The sequence below is a fragment of the Erythrolamprus reginae genome, chromosome 2 (genome assembly GCF_031021105.1).
Source record: "Erythrolamprus reginae isolate rEryReg1 chromosome 2, rEryReg1.hap1, whole genome shotgun sequence".
Classification (NCBI taxonomy): domain Eukaryota; kingdom Metazoa; phylum Chordata; class Lepidosauria; order Squamata; family Dipsadidae; genus Erythrolamprus; species Erythrolamprus reginae.
Window position 1 is genome coordinate 234,596,975 of NC_091951.1, and position 18,144 is coordinate 234,615,118.

Below are 18,144 nucleotides of genomic sequence, written 5' to 3' on the forward strand. Positions count from 1 at the left end.
TGTATGAATACACACACACACACTAAATTTCTTGAAAGTACCTAAGTAGAATAGCAGATTTAATTTCCCCAGAAAAAAAGCAAGATGTTTTAATAAAAATATTAAGAATATAAGCAGTGGATTTGCTGGATTTGATCCATGGGTCTGGTGGACCAGAAGTCTGTTTTCACAGTGGCCAACCAATTATACAAGGAAGCTCACTTTACTTTCAGCAGACAATTAGATTATCTTGTCTTGGCATCTCAGCCAAGCAATGCTAGTGTTTTCGTCTTCATGATTGAAATATAATAAGGATATTGAACATGAGAACACTACTAGGATTTCCCAAGAGGTACCCCACCTCCACAGGTTATATAAATTCCTAAATGAGATGACAACAACCTTTTCTTTATTGTAGCTTTTGAGTAGTATGGAAGAGGCTCCATTCTAAAATGTAGGAGAAAATGCATGTGGTCAAGGCAAAACCATCTCTGAACATTCTTATTGTACTTAAAATTGAAGTAAACAAATTAAATATGATTGCCATGATCATTCCCCATGTATTTAATTCTTGATATTAAAATATTACATCTCACTGATAACTTCTGAAGAGGCTCCCAAGACCTTCTCCAGGAGTGGTTCTAGGGTTTTGAGAGTAATTTAGTCCCCTACTCCAAAGCATGAAATTTCAGGCATATTTAAACAATAATTCGGTTCTGTAAATGAAGCCGAAACAAAAGTATGCACAAATGTCTCATAACACATTTGCTGTAGTTAATTTTTAATGCAACTGGAATGCAAATGGTATATTATAGTAACGTTACACTGTCAATATATGGTTATGAATCATGAACAAAAATAAATATGCTCTTATCTTTATATGTAATAGTATTAAATAAAAAAGAATTAAAATATTAAAAGTATGCAATATATACACATATTACATATTGTAAGAAATCATGGTAGGTCATAGAGATAGGTTGGCCTGGGGAAAAAAAATGGAAAAATTGGAGAAAAACTAGGCCATAATAGATAAATGTTGGTTTGTTCAATGAGTAAATGGGGATGTCTTTTAAATCTCATCTAACATCTACTAACACGTTTAGTAGTATTAATTCATTAAAAGAATTCACTATTTGGCAGTATATTATATTTTTGTGTTATATTCCACAGTTCTTACCTTCATTGAAACTCAGTGGCTATTTTTGTATTCTTCATTGAGTTTTGGCTTTTCAAGTTTAGGACAGGGTGATAATTGAAAAGTGTTAATGATTCTGTAACAAATTTTTGAAATAAATGCACATGGAGTAGAAATCTTTGACAGTTTTAATTAAAGATTTATTGATTTGAGTGTACACTAGTCAATGTTGACTCTTAGCAACCATATAGTCAAACCGGGCCGAGGTGGCACATTGGTTAGAGTGCAACACTTCAGACTTCTTCAGCTAACTGCTAGTTGTAGTCAAATCTCGCCACTGGCTCAAGGTTGACTCAACCTTCCATCCTTCCGTGGTGGGTAAAATCAGCAGCCAGATTGTTGGGGGCAATATGCTGATTCTGTAAACTGCTTAGAGAAGGCTATAAAAGCACTATGAAGTGGTATATAAGTCTAAATGCTATTGTTATTGCTAAACCGTCTCCAAAATACCTCCGGGACCGCCTTCTGCCGCACGAATCCCAGTGACCGATTAGGTCCCACAGAGTTGGCCTTCTCCGGGTCCCGTCGACTAAACAATGTCATTTGGCGGGACCCAGGGGAAGAGCCTTCTCTGTGGCGGCCCCGACTCTCTGGAACCAGCTCCCCCCGGAGATTAGAACTGCCCCCCCCGCCTTTCGTAAACTCCTTAAAACCCACCTTTGCCGTCAGGCATGGGGGAATTGAGACATCTCCCCCGGGCCTATACAATTTAAGTATGGTATGTCTGTGTGTATGTCTGCTTTAATAACGGGGATTTTAATGTTTTCTTTTTTAATCGTTAAATTATTAGATTTGTTATGAACTGTTTTCTATTGTTGTTGTGAGCTGCCCCCGAGTATGCCGCCCGGAGGGGCGGCATACAAATCTAATAAATAATAAATAAATAAATAAATAAAATCATCTGGCTCCAATCTGGCCCTTCAGGTCCTCCGATGGTATGCCAGTCACTGCTGCAACTGAGTCCATTTACTTTGCTGCTACCCTTGCAGTTGCCCTTGTCTTTCCTTGCACTTTTTCAAACATCAAGGTGTTTCCATGATCAGTGAAGTGCATATTGATCTATTATCTATTGGTATTCTTTAACTTTTTCAATGAACCATGGTACAATAATGTATCTTGTTCTTTGGCTTTTTCTAAAACCAGCTTGAACATCTAGCATTTCCTTTTCAATGCAGTGCTCTAATTATTTTGCTAGCATATGAATTTAAGGATATTGTAAAATAATCTGTACCCTATGTGAAATCTCTTTTTCTTTGGTATTTGTATGCAGACTGACCTCTTCCAACCTACAATTTGTTTTTGTTATTCTGCTTTAGTTGACTTGAAACTTGCATCTGAGCAGTCTATGATCTTCTGTGATCTATCCATTTCAAACTGCAGAATGTTTCACTGGGTTAGGTTTCCCCATGATCATGTTTCTTACATATTATATTTCCATAGTAATTCTGTCTTTTTCTGCATGGCAACTAGGTCTCTCAAAGGCTTTAATGTCATGTCAAACACAAGAGTACTTACCATTGCCTTCTCCTACATAGTATGAAAATATACTTTGCTGTTCTCATTAAAATTACTGTAGACCTTCAGCATCTTCCGATATTGCTGATACCTAAGATATCTTTAGCTGGGCATCTGGAATGACCTTCACACCTTCGGTGACCTTATTGGGGGGGGGGGACATCCTCTTGGTATCTACTTCTGGCATGCTTTGCTCTTTCCTGTCAGGAAACCCACTGCCATAATAAGGCAGCACAGCAGGAAGAGTTTAAAATTTATAAGCCTATGTTATTTATCTGTATAACTTATGGGAGCTGTATTACAGCAGCAGCAATGACTCAATGATTCTCATTCTAGATCAATATGTGCTTGTGCTTTTTCTTTCCTCTCCTACAGCCAAGCTGCCAGCCCAGTGAATTATTCACTGCACAGAAAAGGCAAAAATATATTATGGGGCTTTGGAACTTGAGACCCATCATTATGTCTCCCAAATAAGGAATCTGAGGGTCCCTCAACCCCAAAGCATCTTCTTCAGGGACTCTATCAGAAGTCGGTTCCTACTGGTTCGGAACGGTTCTATAGAACTGTTAGTAACTTGGTGGTCTGGGTGGACCCAGGCCTGCCATGCCCCTGAACCAGTTCTCTTGGTAGTGCCATAGGCGGCGCCATCTGTTTTTTTGCTTCTGTGCATGCGGCCCTGAGCAAACCAACAGTAGCAGAATCTGGAACGCAACCTGGAACTCTATATAAACTGCAGCCTTAGGTTGTTCTAAATCCTTAAAATTTTAAGCAGGTATCACTTCAAAGCACATTTTAATTTCTGTCTGTAGATTTGGAAGGAATCAATAGAATAGAATTACAGAGTTGGAAGGGACCTTGGATGTCTTCTAATACAATCCCCTGCTCAGGCAGTAAACTCTATACTATTTCAGACAAATACTTGTCCAATCTCTTCTTAAAAACTTCCAGTGCTGGAGCATTCACAACTTCTGCAGGCACGTTGTTCTACGGATTAATTGTTCTAACTCTCAGGAAATTAGTCCTGAGTTTTAGGTTGCTTCTCTCCTTGATTAGCTTCCATCCATTGCTTCTTGTCCTGCTTTTAGGTGCCTTGAAAAATAGCTTGACTCTCTCTTCTTTGTGGCAACCTCTGATATATCAGAACAGTGCTATCAGGTCACCCCTAGTCCTTCTTTTCATTTCATTAAACTAGACATATGCAATTCCAGCAACTGTTCTTGATACAGGTATATCTTAGCCTCCAGTCTGCTAACCATCTTGGTTACTCTTCTCTGTACTCTGTCTAGAGTCTCAACATCTTTTTACATCGTGTCTACCAAAACTGGATGCAGTGTTCTAAGTGTGGTCTTACCAAGGTATAAAAAGTTTCACTAACCCTTCATGTGATCTTGATTCTACTCCTCTATTAATGCAGTCTAGAACTATGCTGGATTTTTATTAATATTGATTGTTTTTTCATTGCTTATTTAACCCCTATGACAATCATTAAGTGTTGTACCACATGATTCTTGACAAATGTATCTTTTTCTTTTATGTACGCTGAGAGCATATGCACCAAGACAAATTCCTTGTGTGTCCAATCACACTTGGCCAATAAAATTCTATTCTGTTCTATTACATAGAAACATAGAAGACTGACAACAGAAAAAGACCTCATGATCCATCTAGTCTGCCCTTATACTATTTTCTGTATTTTATCTTAGGATGGATATATGTTTATCCCAGGCATGTTTAAATTCAGTTACTGTGGATTTATCTACCACGTCTGCTGGAAGTTTGTTCCAAGGATCTACTACTCTTTCAGTAAAATAATGTTTTCTCATGTTGCTTTTGATCTTTCCCCCTATTCTATTCTATTTTTGGTTGCAGCACCCTGCTGACTCATATTTAAGTGATTAGGACTCCAAGATCCATCTCACAGTTACTACTGATGAGCCAGGTATCTGTGTATTTGGTTTTTCTTGTGTAAATATAAAATGTTAACTGTTTTCACCATGAATTTCATTTTGTTAGAAAGCGCCCAATGTTCAAGTCTGTCAAGATCCTTCTGTATCTTAAGCCTATCTTCTGGAGAGTTGGCTATTCCTGCCAGCTTGGTTCTAAAAAACAGTTCTACTTTTCATAGTATGCGAAAATTCCTGAGCATCGTTGTTGTTCACTTTTTCTGCTTGTCTACAATGAACAATTACTGTTTCTTGTAGTTTTTGTTAACTTTTATGGCATTATCCTTTTGAGCTGACAAGGACAGTTGCATTTCCATTAGGTGACTATATAAATGGGACACCCTGCCACTGCCTCCTTCTCTACCCAGTGATTCAGGGCAGATGTAATTAAAAGAAGTAAGTCTGTTTGTATGGAAACAGCCTTTGAGTTATTACCACCACAATGCTACCACAATAAAAGGTGAAGGTAATTAAAAAAAGGAAGGAAGGAAGGAATCATATTGCTCAATAGTCCTTGCGTTTCACAATAGCTGAAAGATGACCAAGCTGAAATGCATTTCTCTCACTCCGTCTCTAATTCTTAAGAATTCTGCATTTCTAATACAGTATATGAAAAAGGAAACTTTAGAAAGGGCAAGGGTTGTGACAACCAATTGTGCACAGCTTTTGTTTCTTGTCACATCAATTCAGCTTAGTTCTGTAACCTAATATGAGGGAACAAATTATACTGAATAGTTAGGCTAAACACTCATCAAGTTGATATTTAATTGCTTCAAAGCAATTGGGTGGAATAATGTCACTGTTTATTTTATACATCTCAAGTAAAAAATAATAATGAAAAGATTAGAACCCAACCGATCCTTACAGCAAACATCTCAAAACTATGACAGTAAACAGAATTTCCCTATAAAGGAAAGTGTATCTTTATATATCAGGAACTGCATTTCACAAAGCTGTTTAAGTCTAATTTTTATGAGTCCTTCGGGATTGGGCAGCATAGAAGTCAAATAAATAAATAAATAATTTTATTTTTCAAATGTTCAAAAATTAGGCTAATGCCACTTGGCCAATAATGCCGAGTGACTAATATAAAAAGAGAGGGAAGAAACACATTCAAAGAATGGTCATCTGGAGAGAACCACAACCAACTCTCTCTCCAAACATAGAGATAAAAACTGACAAAGGGACCTCTCCCTAATCACAGGCATGTTAGGAGAATGCATCATGTTATTAGTGCTATTTTGAAGGTCTGTAAAGCAAGGTTCATGTACATCTCCAAGAGGATGCAGAGGACAAGTGCCATAATAGCCTCTCAACTCTTACATGATCCACAAGCAGCATATATGCTTCAGGTCTTTGTAGCTTGAAACATTATCGTAGTCTTTTAGCACTGCCCTTGCTCATGACTTATATCTTATATTTGACTAGAGCTAGTGGTTGTAATTCTTTCCTCCCTTCCTCCACTTAGTTTTGATTTAATACATTTTCTGCATTCATATAATTCATTAAATTATAACTTAATGAAACAGGCTTATCTGCATAATACAATAAATTGTAAAAAAATTCCAAAGGTTATATTTAAAGAATCTTCACTTGTTTGGGCAAGTGTATCTATCACATAGGGATGAGCGCTAGTTGAAAATCATGTTAACTTGGTTTGAAGATCTGAACTCTTGTTTTCAGTCATCTCATGTGAAAACAGATAAATCTTTTTGTGATAATTGTGAGATTTTGGGGGGTTTCCCCCCATCATTGAAACTGATTAGCAATCAGTTCTTTCATTGGTGAAATCCTTCTTTGCCTCCCCCCCACCTTTGGTCTGAAGTAAGCCATTTTGTTTCAACACAACTACTCAAAAAATAAGGATAGAAATAAAAATATAATAATACAAAGCAATAGATCAGCAATTAATTATATTTCCTTTTTTCACAGAGAGCCAAGAGGTGCAGAAATTTGGGGTTCTTTCTGATCCATAGCAGCCCAAGATCAGATAACAGCAGAACACACATTTTATATCTTTTTGTGAGACTGCTATAAGGACCACTGGCAAATTCATGATGATTTCAGCTTTTAAAACCACACTGAGTGACAGGTCATTTGCAAGCACTTTGGAGAATGCAGTTACTGTACTTCCTTGTCACCAATCCATTTGTGCATTTTGAAACTTATAAAGGAAAATTAGCAGGCAGCAAGATGGTAAAGAAACTATGGTACTTTGCCTATTATTGTTCTGGAAACAAAACCTTCTAGGGAGTATTTTAAAGTTTACTTTCTTGCATCTCATGTCTGCTCTTGTTTTTTGATCTGAAGCAGCCCTGCAGATGGAATATCCAGGAAGAACTAGATACTATTGAGTGGATGCCTGTACAATGAAAGACCAAGCTCTCACAAATATTCCTTGGCCATTTTGGCATTAAAACAAATTCATGAGAATTTAGCAAATACTGTATTTTCTTCTCATTTTGAAGGAGGGACAAAGAATCAAGAGCAATTTTAATTTGATGCCTATCAGGTTAAATCGGCAAAAAAGCACTCTCAGGTTGAAGAACTGTAGATGTCTTGAAGCAAAACCTCTTCGCAAAGAATATACAATGATTAGTTGGAGAATATAGTTTTAAATCAATACGTTCGGCAATCCCCCACTTAAGGAAAATTGTCTTAAAATTCCTCTACACAACTCTAGTCAGAAAAAAAGTCAGTGGCCACTGTGAGCCATATAGTGAACAGCTAGTTGGCTACTGGGAGTCAGGCTTTATAGAATAAGATACTAGGTAGCCCTAGTAGGCATAGCTGCCAACAAGAAACTGATGCCTAATCAATTTTCTTTTTTCTTTGCAGAGATGACGCAAAAATCCACAGCTAGAAATCCAGGAGACACCTGTGCAGATTAAGGGTTTTATAAGGAGTGAGTCACAGGAACCTAAAACATCTGAGGTTGCCATAAAGCTTGACATTACATGTTCAGACAAAAAAAAAAACTAGTTACAAAAGGAACTGGCACCTAAAGGTTTGCCTCAAGTACTTGCAGGATCCTGGGAAGGCCAGTTTTCCTGCACTCCCAGGCTATTTCAAATATAGTTTCTGAAAGAAAACTGCAATCAGAAGGCAACTGTATTATTTATGGTCAAAGCATAACATCCATGCTTCTGTAAACAGGGCCGACCACACTGCTGGTATCATGCAGATGATTGTGAAACTGCTGGTTGCTTCCAAAGAATCTTGTCTTGTGAGACCAAGAGAACTGATTTATCTAACCACTATAAGTTCTGTACCAAGAAGACTACATTCTAATATATACATACAATGTAACGCTCTCTACATGGGGCTACCTTTGAAAAATGTTTGGAAACTTCAGATCGTGCAGAATGCAGCTGCGAGAGCAATCATGGGCTTTCCCAAATATGCCCATGTTACACAAACACTCCGCAGTCTGCATTGGTTGCCGATCAGTTTCCGGTCACAATTCAAAGTATTGGTTATGACCTATAAAGCCCTTCATGGCACCGGACCAGATTATCTCAGGGACCACCTTCTGCTGCACGAATCCCAGTGACCAGTTAGGTCCCACAGAGTGGATCTTCTCCGGGTCCCGTCAACTAAAGAATGTCGCTTGGCGGGACCCGGGGAAGAGCCTTCTCTGTGGCGGCCCCGGCCCTCTGGAACCAACTCCCCCCAGAGATTAGAATTGCCCCCACCCTCCTTGCCTTTCATAAGCTGCTTAAAACCCACCTCTGCCATCAGGCATGGGGGAATTGAGACCCTCTTCCCCCTAGGCCTTTACAATTCTATGTATGGTATGTATGGTATGTATGTATGTATGTATGTATGTATGTATGTATGTATGTTTGGCTTTTTATATTAATGGGCTTTTAATTATTTCTAACATCAGACTACTATTGTACACTGCTTTATTGTTGCTGTTAGCCGCCCGGAGTCTCCGGAGAGGGGCGGCATACAAATCCAATCAATCAATCAATCAATCAATCAATCAATCAATCAATCAATCAATCAATCAATAAGAGAGGCCTTAAGGTGGATCTGCCCCTATCCCCCCCCCTTGGTGAAATACAGGTAGTCCTCCATTTACAACCACCGCTGGGACGATTTTTTAATGGTAAACAAAATGTTTTGCATCATACACAATGTTATCTTTTTTTTTTTTTGCCACAGCTACTACCATATTTTTCAGGGTACAAGATGCACCAGAGTATAAGACACAGCTTAGTTTTGGGGGAGGAAAATAGGAAAAAAAATAATCTGCCTACCAGGTATTCATCTGGGTACTCTTTAGTCTGGGCAGCTTCAGCACATTAGTTTGCTGGTTTTGAGCCCATGTGCTTGCTTTTTATCCCCTGGATGTGGATAAAAACCAGTTTCTAAAGCATTTCATTTCTCTCTCTCTCTTTAGAGAGAAACAATGAGAAAATCAGGCAAAAAGAAGATCACTTTGCTGGCTTCACTCATTAGCACCTTCTTAAGGCTAAAAAAGGCAGAAGATCGCTTGCTAGCAAAGCATGGAAGACTGCTTCATGGTTAGCTCCTGGTTAGGACTGAAAAAAGGCCCAGCTGATTGTTGGAGGGAGCAGCAATGAAAGAAGCAGGCAAAGGGATGATCACTTAGCTATCAAAACATGGAAAATTGCATTAGCACCTCATTAGGGCTAAAAAAAAAGCTGAGTAAAAGCTACATTCGGAGTGTAAGATGCACCCAACTTTTCAGCCTCTTTTAGGGGGAGAAAGGTGCATCTTATACTGTACTCTGAAAAATATGGTAAGTAAAATACAGCAGTTAGGTGGATTATGTGGTCATTGAGGAAATCTTATTCCTGCCCCCTTTGCTTCTTTGAAGCCATCTGAAAAGGTTGCAAATGGTGATTACATGAACCCTGGAAAAATACATGTTGGTCGACAAATGTTCAAATTTTGATCATGAGAGCCTGGGGATGCTGTGGCTATCATACGTGCCAGGATTGGTTATAAGTTACCTTTTTCAGTGCCATTGTGACTTTGAACACTCATTAAATGAATGGTTTGCAAGTCAAAGACTACCTATATTACTTATTTTGCAGAAAAAACAATTGCTGCCAACCTGCCTTCCATTGAGGACCTGTATACTGCACGAGTCAAAAAGAGGGCAGGGAAAATATTTACGGACCCCTCACATCCTGGACACAAATTGTTTCAACTCCTACCCTCAAAACGTCGCTACAGAGCACTGCACACCAAGACAACTAGACACAAGAACAATTTTTTCCCCGAACGCCATCACTCTACTAAACAAATAATTCCCTCAACACTGTCAGACTTTCTACTAAATCTGCACTTCTATTCTACTAGTTTTTCTCATCATTCCTGTCACCCATTTCCTCCCAGGTTGACTGTATGACTGTAACTTGTTGCTTATATCCTAAGATTTTTATTAATATTGCTTCTTCATTGCTTATTTGACCCCTATGACAATCATTAAGTGTTGTACCACATGATTCTTGACAAATGTATATTTTATTTTATGTACGCTGAGAGCATATGCACCAAGACAAATTCCTTGTGTGTCCAATCACACTTGGCCAATAAAAAATCTATTCTATTCTATTCTATTTAATCCAAATACACTAAAGTAAATTGTGGCTTTAGCTGGTTCTCTGTTGATCAAACATGGGTTGAAATATAGTTCCAAAAAGCTACAGGGCAAGCCAATTTACCAATTGTGAGTGCTAATGCTTCACATTTCAAAGAGGAATTAGTGTACTATAGTGGATAAGGTGCTGGACTAGAAGGAAGACTCAATTCTTGTCCACCCTCAGCCATGGAAGTTCATTGGATTTATTTATTTATTTGATTTTTATCCTGCCCCTCTCCGAGGACTCGGGGCGGCTAAGCCAGTCATCACAAGTCAGCCCAACCAATCTTACAGCTTTGCTGTTGCTGCAGGGAAAATAGGGGGAAAGCACTACAAATGCTGGCATTCAGCTCCTGAATGAAAGCCAAGATTTTTTTAAAAATCAGTCACTCAATTAAATAAACAAACAAAACAAACATTCATCCCTAGTTTTGAAGACTATACCAAGTCCTGGGCAGCCTTAATCAACCATAAACTACAAGGTCCCCAAATTCAGCCCTTGATGGAGGCACCTTCCTTTTCACAGACAAACTCCCCAATTTTCCTGGATGTGTGTTACATACCAAACCTGAAAAACAGGAAGCCAGTCCTGTCGGGACAAGATCTATAACAAGTATGTAGGATCTAACCTGGAAGGAAATAAATGTTTCAGTTCAAAAGTGGTTCCAGTTTGAATTACTACATTGAAGGGAAAATCCCAGGATTATTACTAAGACCAGAAGATAGGCTGGAGCTCCATTATTTCAGTGCTGAGAACTGGCATGGTACAATACTTAAAAGAAGAACTACAAATTCCTTGACTGAATTTTTATCCACTCTTAAATTCACTTGTTATTCAGAGGTGAAATATGATTCCTTTTCCCTTTAGCCTTTCTTATTCTAGAACTCATACTGGTCATTTGATAAGGTTGGCACAAGATTCCTGGAAAAACAAATGTTTGTAATGTATTTTGTGCTCTCTAAAGTGAAATGTAATTGCTAAATATTGGCAATGGACATGGAAACTAAAGCATCATCTTTTCTTGTATCTTGGCATCCAAAATGCACAGATCTATATTATCAGTGTAACCAGTGTGGTTTTATACAAAAACACTGAAATAAACACATCAGTTCATCTGAATATATAAGAAACTGCATCTTACAAAAATATTAACCACAGAACAGTTTATCAAAGGTTTCACTTATTTCTATAAATCACAGCAAATTATTGTGAATTACCATATTACCTATATCATATTTTTCAGAGTATAAGACACACCAGAATATAAGAGGCACCTTAGTTTTGTTGGAGGAGAAAAGGGGAAAAATCTGCCTCTTGCCTCTCAGCAAACAGCACAGATGGTATACACTCTTTGCGGTGTATTTTTATGCATGTGTGCCTGATCCAAAGAAATAGCAAAGAATTGGAGAAATGTACATTATGGCAATATAGTAATGCCAGAGAGTTTTCTTAAATGTAGTCATGCTAACTTCTCCTAATTGCTACTTGCTAACTCCAAACATGACTAAGTCAGGATTTAACTCAGCTGCCTTATCTTAATACTAAAATAGGACACTGTTATTTTATGGATTAAACTTTTACAGTATAATATACGTATTTATTTATTTATTTATTTTGTCCAATACACAATAATACACAATGAAGGTAATAGAGGACACCTTCGAGGAAATAGAATTAGAGAAAGAATAGAAGAGAGAGTATAGGATAAAATAATCAATGAGAGAATAGAAGAAAGATATAGGGATAGAAGAGAAGATATATGGGATATAGGAGAGACAATAGGCCAAGGGTCGGAAGGCACTCCAGTGCACTTATGCACGCCCCTTACTGACCTCTTAGGAATCTGGAGAGGTCAACCGTGGACAGTCTAAGCGGGTTAGGGGATGATACTACGGAGTTCCACGCTTCAACAACTCTATTACTAAAGTTGTATTTTTTACAGTCAAGTTTGGAGCGGTTAATATTGAGCTTGAATCTGTTATGTGCTCTTGTGTTGTTGTGGTTGAAGCTGAAGTAGTCGCTGACAGGCAGGACATTGCAGCATATAATGTACTGTAAAAGTCTCTAAAATTGATGTGGCTTTCTGGAAGTATGCATTATCCTCTGCTATTTAAAAGAAAATACAAAAGCACTGGGCCTCTTCAGATGAAGCATTTATTTTAAAAAGCTTCTTCATTTTGTTAAGTTACCTAGAACAATAATAAATCAGTCTTTAAAAATACATTCTATAGATATTTATAGTTATTGATTTACCTTCTTACATCCAGTTTCAGCAGTCCAATATCCTCCCAGCAATTTGCCTCATTGCAGCTAGTTTCACTTTCAGTTTAGCACTGGCTGATCTGCCTAAAATCTGATAATGATAATGAGTTTCTTGTGCTAATCAGGCTCTGCACTTTTTGCTGCAAGGAGGTAAATTGTTGGGTGGCAGAGACCAAACAATGGGTGGGGATGGGTGAGTGGGTCTACATTCGGTGTATAAGATGCACCCACGTTTTCACCCTCTTTTTGATGATAAAAAGGTGTGTCTTATACTCTGTAAAATACAGTAGTTTGTTCCTCTAAAAACAAAATCATATGTTGACCTTCTTTCCAGCTTATTACATACTTTACGTTTTAAAAAATACAGTACTTAATTTGACAGTCTGAATCCTGTAAAAGCCATAAAAACTAGGAGGTTTCCCCCCCCCCCTTACATGGGCATGAATTTAGGTCCTGGTGCCCCAAATTACAAAGACAGACTCCTTTAACATTAAGCCAAACAAAAAGATGCTACTGAAAAGAGGGGGAAATGGCAATTAAAGGCACTCGAGGCAGCCTTCTCAAGGACAAGAACAGTCCTGCAACAGAATGTAGTTGCAAACAGGAAAGAAGAGGAGCTATAACAAATTGCAGTCGAAAATTAATTACACAGATTAGCACAGATAAGGATGAGGCAGTATTCGCTCAGGTCATGAAACTCATCCAGGGAGCATGTAGATGGGAGGAGATGATGAGATATACAAAGGTCGGAAGAGACAAAAAAGTGTTTGCCACCCAGCTCCAACGTGAGAGGGGCCTCATTATGATTTCTAGACATCTCTGAGATCAAAATTTAATCCAAAACGCTTCCAGATTTGCCTGACTCCTGAAATTTAATAACCTTTTACCTGCAAAACTTATGGAAATGAAGGACTGCAGCACTTCAGCAAATCCTGGGAAAGATTTCCTTTCCTGGGAGCTGGGGCAGAGTCCTCTGCTAGCAAATACAGAGATGAATAAGTTCATCTGTCTGCTTTGTGAAGCACGCTGAGATGCTTACAAACATTTCTGCTGCTGTTCGCTGTACTTCCGAAGACAGGAACATTCAGGGAGAAGAGATATTCAAAGGCTTAGCCCTAAACAGATTCCCGAGATGTTTTGTTCTGCAGATTTTCTGCCACAATACATAATATCGTATAACGGCTACTGAAGCCCAACTATATTTTAAGCATTTCATTAATAATAAATGTGGTAATTTTACATCTGGACTTCTAGTGAGAGGACTGTAATTCTTCCCTTTTCATGGATGTTCTATCTCCCTGAAGACTGAACAAAGATCCCATGACACAATCTAAGCTAATATCCCATTGTTGGCAGGGCTGGAGAAATGCATTAGAAGACTTTTCAAAGCGCTATATCCATTAAACTTTGCACCCTCAGGGGAAAAACTAAAAGCAAATCTGGAATAAAGTAAAGAGCATAAATTCAACAAGAATAGGATTGCTGAACACATTTAGAGAGCTATAGCCCAAGGGTAATTTTTTGTTGTTGTCATCTTAACTAAAGATTAGCTAGCCACAATAAGACAAATGAAAAATCAGTTTTATTGTTCTGTCCCACTGCTCAAGCTATTAAATAATCTTAACAAGACCATTGCCTAAGTGCTGCTGTGACATAATTAAACAGCAGGCTGTCTAGCTATAGAGAAATCGATAGACATTAACATCATTTCCCCCCCTTTTCTACGTTGCTTTTATTCTTGCTTTGCGTACACAATTATGTTTTGAATGAATATTTCTTGCAAAATTTTATGCATTTTATGTTACCACTTTTACTGAAATGAAAAAAAAAGTTAGTTATACAGTAGTCACAAACAACTGTTCCAAGCTTAACTGCATGAGAGAAGAAAGGAATGTATGTGTGTGTATGTATGTGTGTGTGTATGTGTGTATGTATGTATGTATGTATGTATGTATGTATAGATAGATAGATACATAGATACATAGATACTTACAAACATACATAGATTAATAGATATGGTAGACAGATTAATAGATACTGGAGAGGGAGGAAGGGAAGGAGGGAGAAAGAGAAAGAGAGAGAGAGAGAGGGAGGGAGAGAGAGAAGGTGGGGATTAGGTATGTATGTTAGGTAATTTCTTTCTCCCATTAGAATATATACACAGGTACCTCCCCTAAAATGTGTTATCCTGCTTGGGGTTCCTTTCCAACATTACAACTTCAGACAACTTATGTACTGGGCATAAACAACATTGGGAAAAAGGTCCAGTTACCACTTCTGATTTTGGCTTCATAGAGATGGCTACACTAAAGAAACTGTCACCAGTATCAAAATTCTATTTGTAACCACAGGACGGAAAAAAAACCCATGTATCATTCTTCATTCCCTCTAAGAAATTTAATAAATATGGCCATTTAAAAGAGAGAGAGGCACAATAAGAGATTATAAAGTGGAATGTCTGAAAATGCCATTTAAATGTATAACTCTCAAATAACACATATAGCGAAGTGAATGTGATGTACAGGTTTGTCTCCAAGAAAGCTCTAAACTGTTTCTTTTCTTTTTTTTCATATAAAAATAATTCTCTGATTTTATCAGATTCTGAACAATTCATTATTAAATGGAAAGCTAACCCTCAAGTCTCTTTCAGGTGTAAAAATCATAATCCCAAAAGGGATGTTACACAAAACCATGATAAGGAATGTAAAAAACCAGCAAGTTGAAAATACTGTATCTTGAGATCTTATGGCAATATTGTATGCTTTGGAAATTAGAGAATGATTTATATGCAGTCTAAGTCAGCAAATTAGCTCCAACTCATCTTTCCACTATTTTAACCCAAAGAAATTTTAGAAGTGGCTTCAAATTTGGAGCAAGAATGATGCACATAAAATTAAGGGACTATCAAGAATATAAATCAGCCAAGAAAATGTGCAATAATGCAGTATCCAAAACCGCTTTTTGGCTTTATTCACTACTACCATGGACTATAGATGTGAATATTAGTCCTACCCCTTTAATAAAGAACATCTTTAAATCCATCATGATTCGCTAACATTTTAAAATGTTTCTCCTCCTTTACACGAATGAATTCGGGTTTACTTTAAAAGCTTCACTGTTTTCCTGAATTCTGGTTTGCTTTAATTTTTTTTTTTTTACTGTTGATAAAAACAGCCAATGAGGTTGTATTCCATCATTCCCTATTTTGTTTAACGGGAAATTCCCATCTGTGAAAACTGTAGAAGATAGCAAGAGAGGTGACTACGTATGGTCTCATCTTCCACAGAGGATGAGAAATTTCTATCTGTAATCATGGAGCAACTTATGCTCCATTGTATCTTCACCATTTCTCCTTCCAGGCACTTCGATCAAAGTGCAGAAATATGAAAGATTTTTGATAAAATAGCAGAGTTCTAAATTTAAAGCGAATATTTTGTTTAGGCTGTTCCTTTTTAATGATCCTGCAGTGTATAATTGATTACGCTGCCCTGAACAATGTTAATTACAAAATGATGTGCTTAACAGAAGTCTCCCAGATTTTATATCTTAAGCAAACTAAATGTGCATATTGACAGCACAGCTACAAGAGCCCACGAAATCTACTAAAAAGAACAACCTGACACATCAAAACAATACTTGTAAATCTAGGAAATCTCCTATCAAGTTAGCTATTAAAACAGCAGAAAAAAGGAAGTAGAAATTTCAAGGTAGTTATACAGCATCCCTGCTTAAGGCAGTTGGAACAGCAACATAAAACACGAAAGTATTCAAATTGTTTAATTTTTAAAATGAGCAATACCTAAGGCTTTTTTTCTTTTTTACATTTTTAGAGATCCCTGGAAATGATTCATTCCTAAACTCTTACCCTCTTGTAGCAATGGCAAAGGGTCTCATTCTAGAAGGTCAGCTTATCCTAATTTAGTTTTGCAAACAGGGTAAGTTTGATGCTGCTCTAGAGATGTTAAGGACCCAATTGAAATTTCTTTGCTGTGTTTCGGTCAATAAATTTTTAACAAATCATTTGTTCTGGGGAGTTAGTGCTCAGGGGCACGACATTAGAAGCCCAGAATCTATGCCTGTCCTTTGGGGAATATGTGTACTTTTAATATTTTAGTGGAAAGTGCAATCGCTCATCAATTACCATGGATTTTTAGAAATGGTTATGCCTTTACATCAAAGAGCCCTACAGCCCTGTATATAAATCAACTGTGCAGCCAACTTGCCTAAACCTCATAAAATGGCAACAAATTTACAGCTGTTGTCTTGTCTGACATGGTTGTTAATGTACATCATGATTACCAATGCATCTCTTACCGCTTTTCTTACATTGTGTTTATTATGAATTTCTTATTCAGAGTGATAATTAACATTTGAAGAACAGAAGTTCAAGTCATTAAGTGTCATTATTTATAATGAATGAAAAGACTCTATGCATTAGACTTAAAAAAATAAGAACCGATTTGTGGCATTTTAAAAACAACACTAAGCAATTAAGACTGTATATATTCACACATAACACTGTATAGCAAATGCAAAATAAAGACTCCTGAATGGAAGAAAGTGAAAGTATTACTTAGAAACATATATTAAAACTCCCCAGATTAATAGGAAAAACAAAATGAGCATATCGATATTTGAGAATAATAATTTAATTCACATAAACACTAAACACAGAAGATGCGTCAGCCTTAAATACTGCTCTTACCTAACCCTACTAAAAGGACAGTTGTAGGGAAATAGGACACACAGAAATGTGGCTGCTATAGCCCTATAAATGCTCCTTGTGACCTCCTTACCTGTCATGATCCTCTGAGCTTCATATGGTTCCATGTAGCCAGTGTTTTCTCCTTTGCCCATTTTATTGACTTCACTCTTGGCATCAAATGGATCAGAGTAGTCATCAGCTATTAAAACCTGAAACAGAGGGAAAAAGGTAGACTATTAGTTTTGGGTACTATTTTTAAACAGCCCCTTTCAAGTTATTTAAAACACTTCATTCAAAGTATCACAGATTCAAACTCATAAGTTATTTTCTGTGATGCAGCTGTCAGTCCCCTTTAAATAGTTTCCTAGAAAGTTTAAGTGGTCCTACTGCACCTCCACTGGCAGACAGGAGATCAATTTCTTCCTAGAGTCATCAGTTGTGAAAAAGGGTTCTAACCAGTGATGTTTCTAAACTCTATACCATGGCACCCTCAAGCTTTTGGGAGCCAGGGACCAGTTCCATGGTTTTTCCATAGAATAGGGTGGTTGTGGTTCTGTGTACTGCTGGGATCCCATGTGTGTATGAATGGTGCTTTGCTCACTTGCACGACCCTGGCAGACCATCGACTGCTAATGGTCTGCAGCCTGGGTATTGGGTCCCCTATTCTATACTATGTTCTCAATATGGGTACTCCTTGGCTTACAACTATTTCCTTAATGGCCATTTACATTTATGATACCCACAAACCAGAACTTTATGGCAAATGCAGCACCCCTAGCTATGGTAAATGATTGCACCTGTGAAACATGTTGGGCACTTGGAAATAGGCCACATTGTGATCATGTGACTGTGATTCATGATCAGTTTTATGTTGGTTTCCTAACATTTGTTTGCCGGTTTCTGGTGAAAACATCCCATTCA

At 37.6% G+C, this 18,144-nt stretch overlaps 1 protein-coding gene across 1 annotated transcript in view; it reads right to left on the minus strand.

The window, feature by feature from the left end:
• The window catches only part of SHB (SH2 domain containing adaptor protein B), a 170,121-nt gene that overhangs the window by 91,428 nt on the left and 60,549 nt on the right, over positions 1-18,144 (minus strand). The window contains exon 2 of the mRNA XM_070742243.1: positions 17,315-17,432. Coding sequence (XP_070598344.1) covers positions 17,315-17,432 — 118 coding nt within the window. The remainder of the gene's footprint in view (positions 1-17,314; positions 17,433-18,144) is intronic.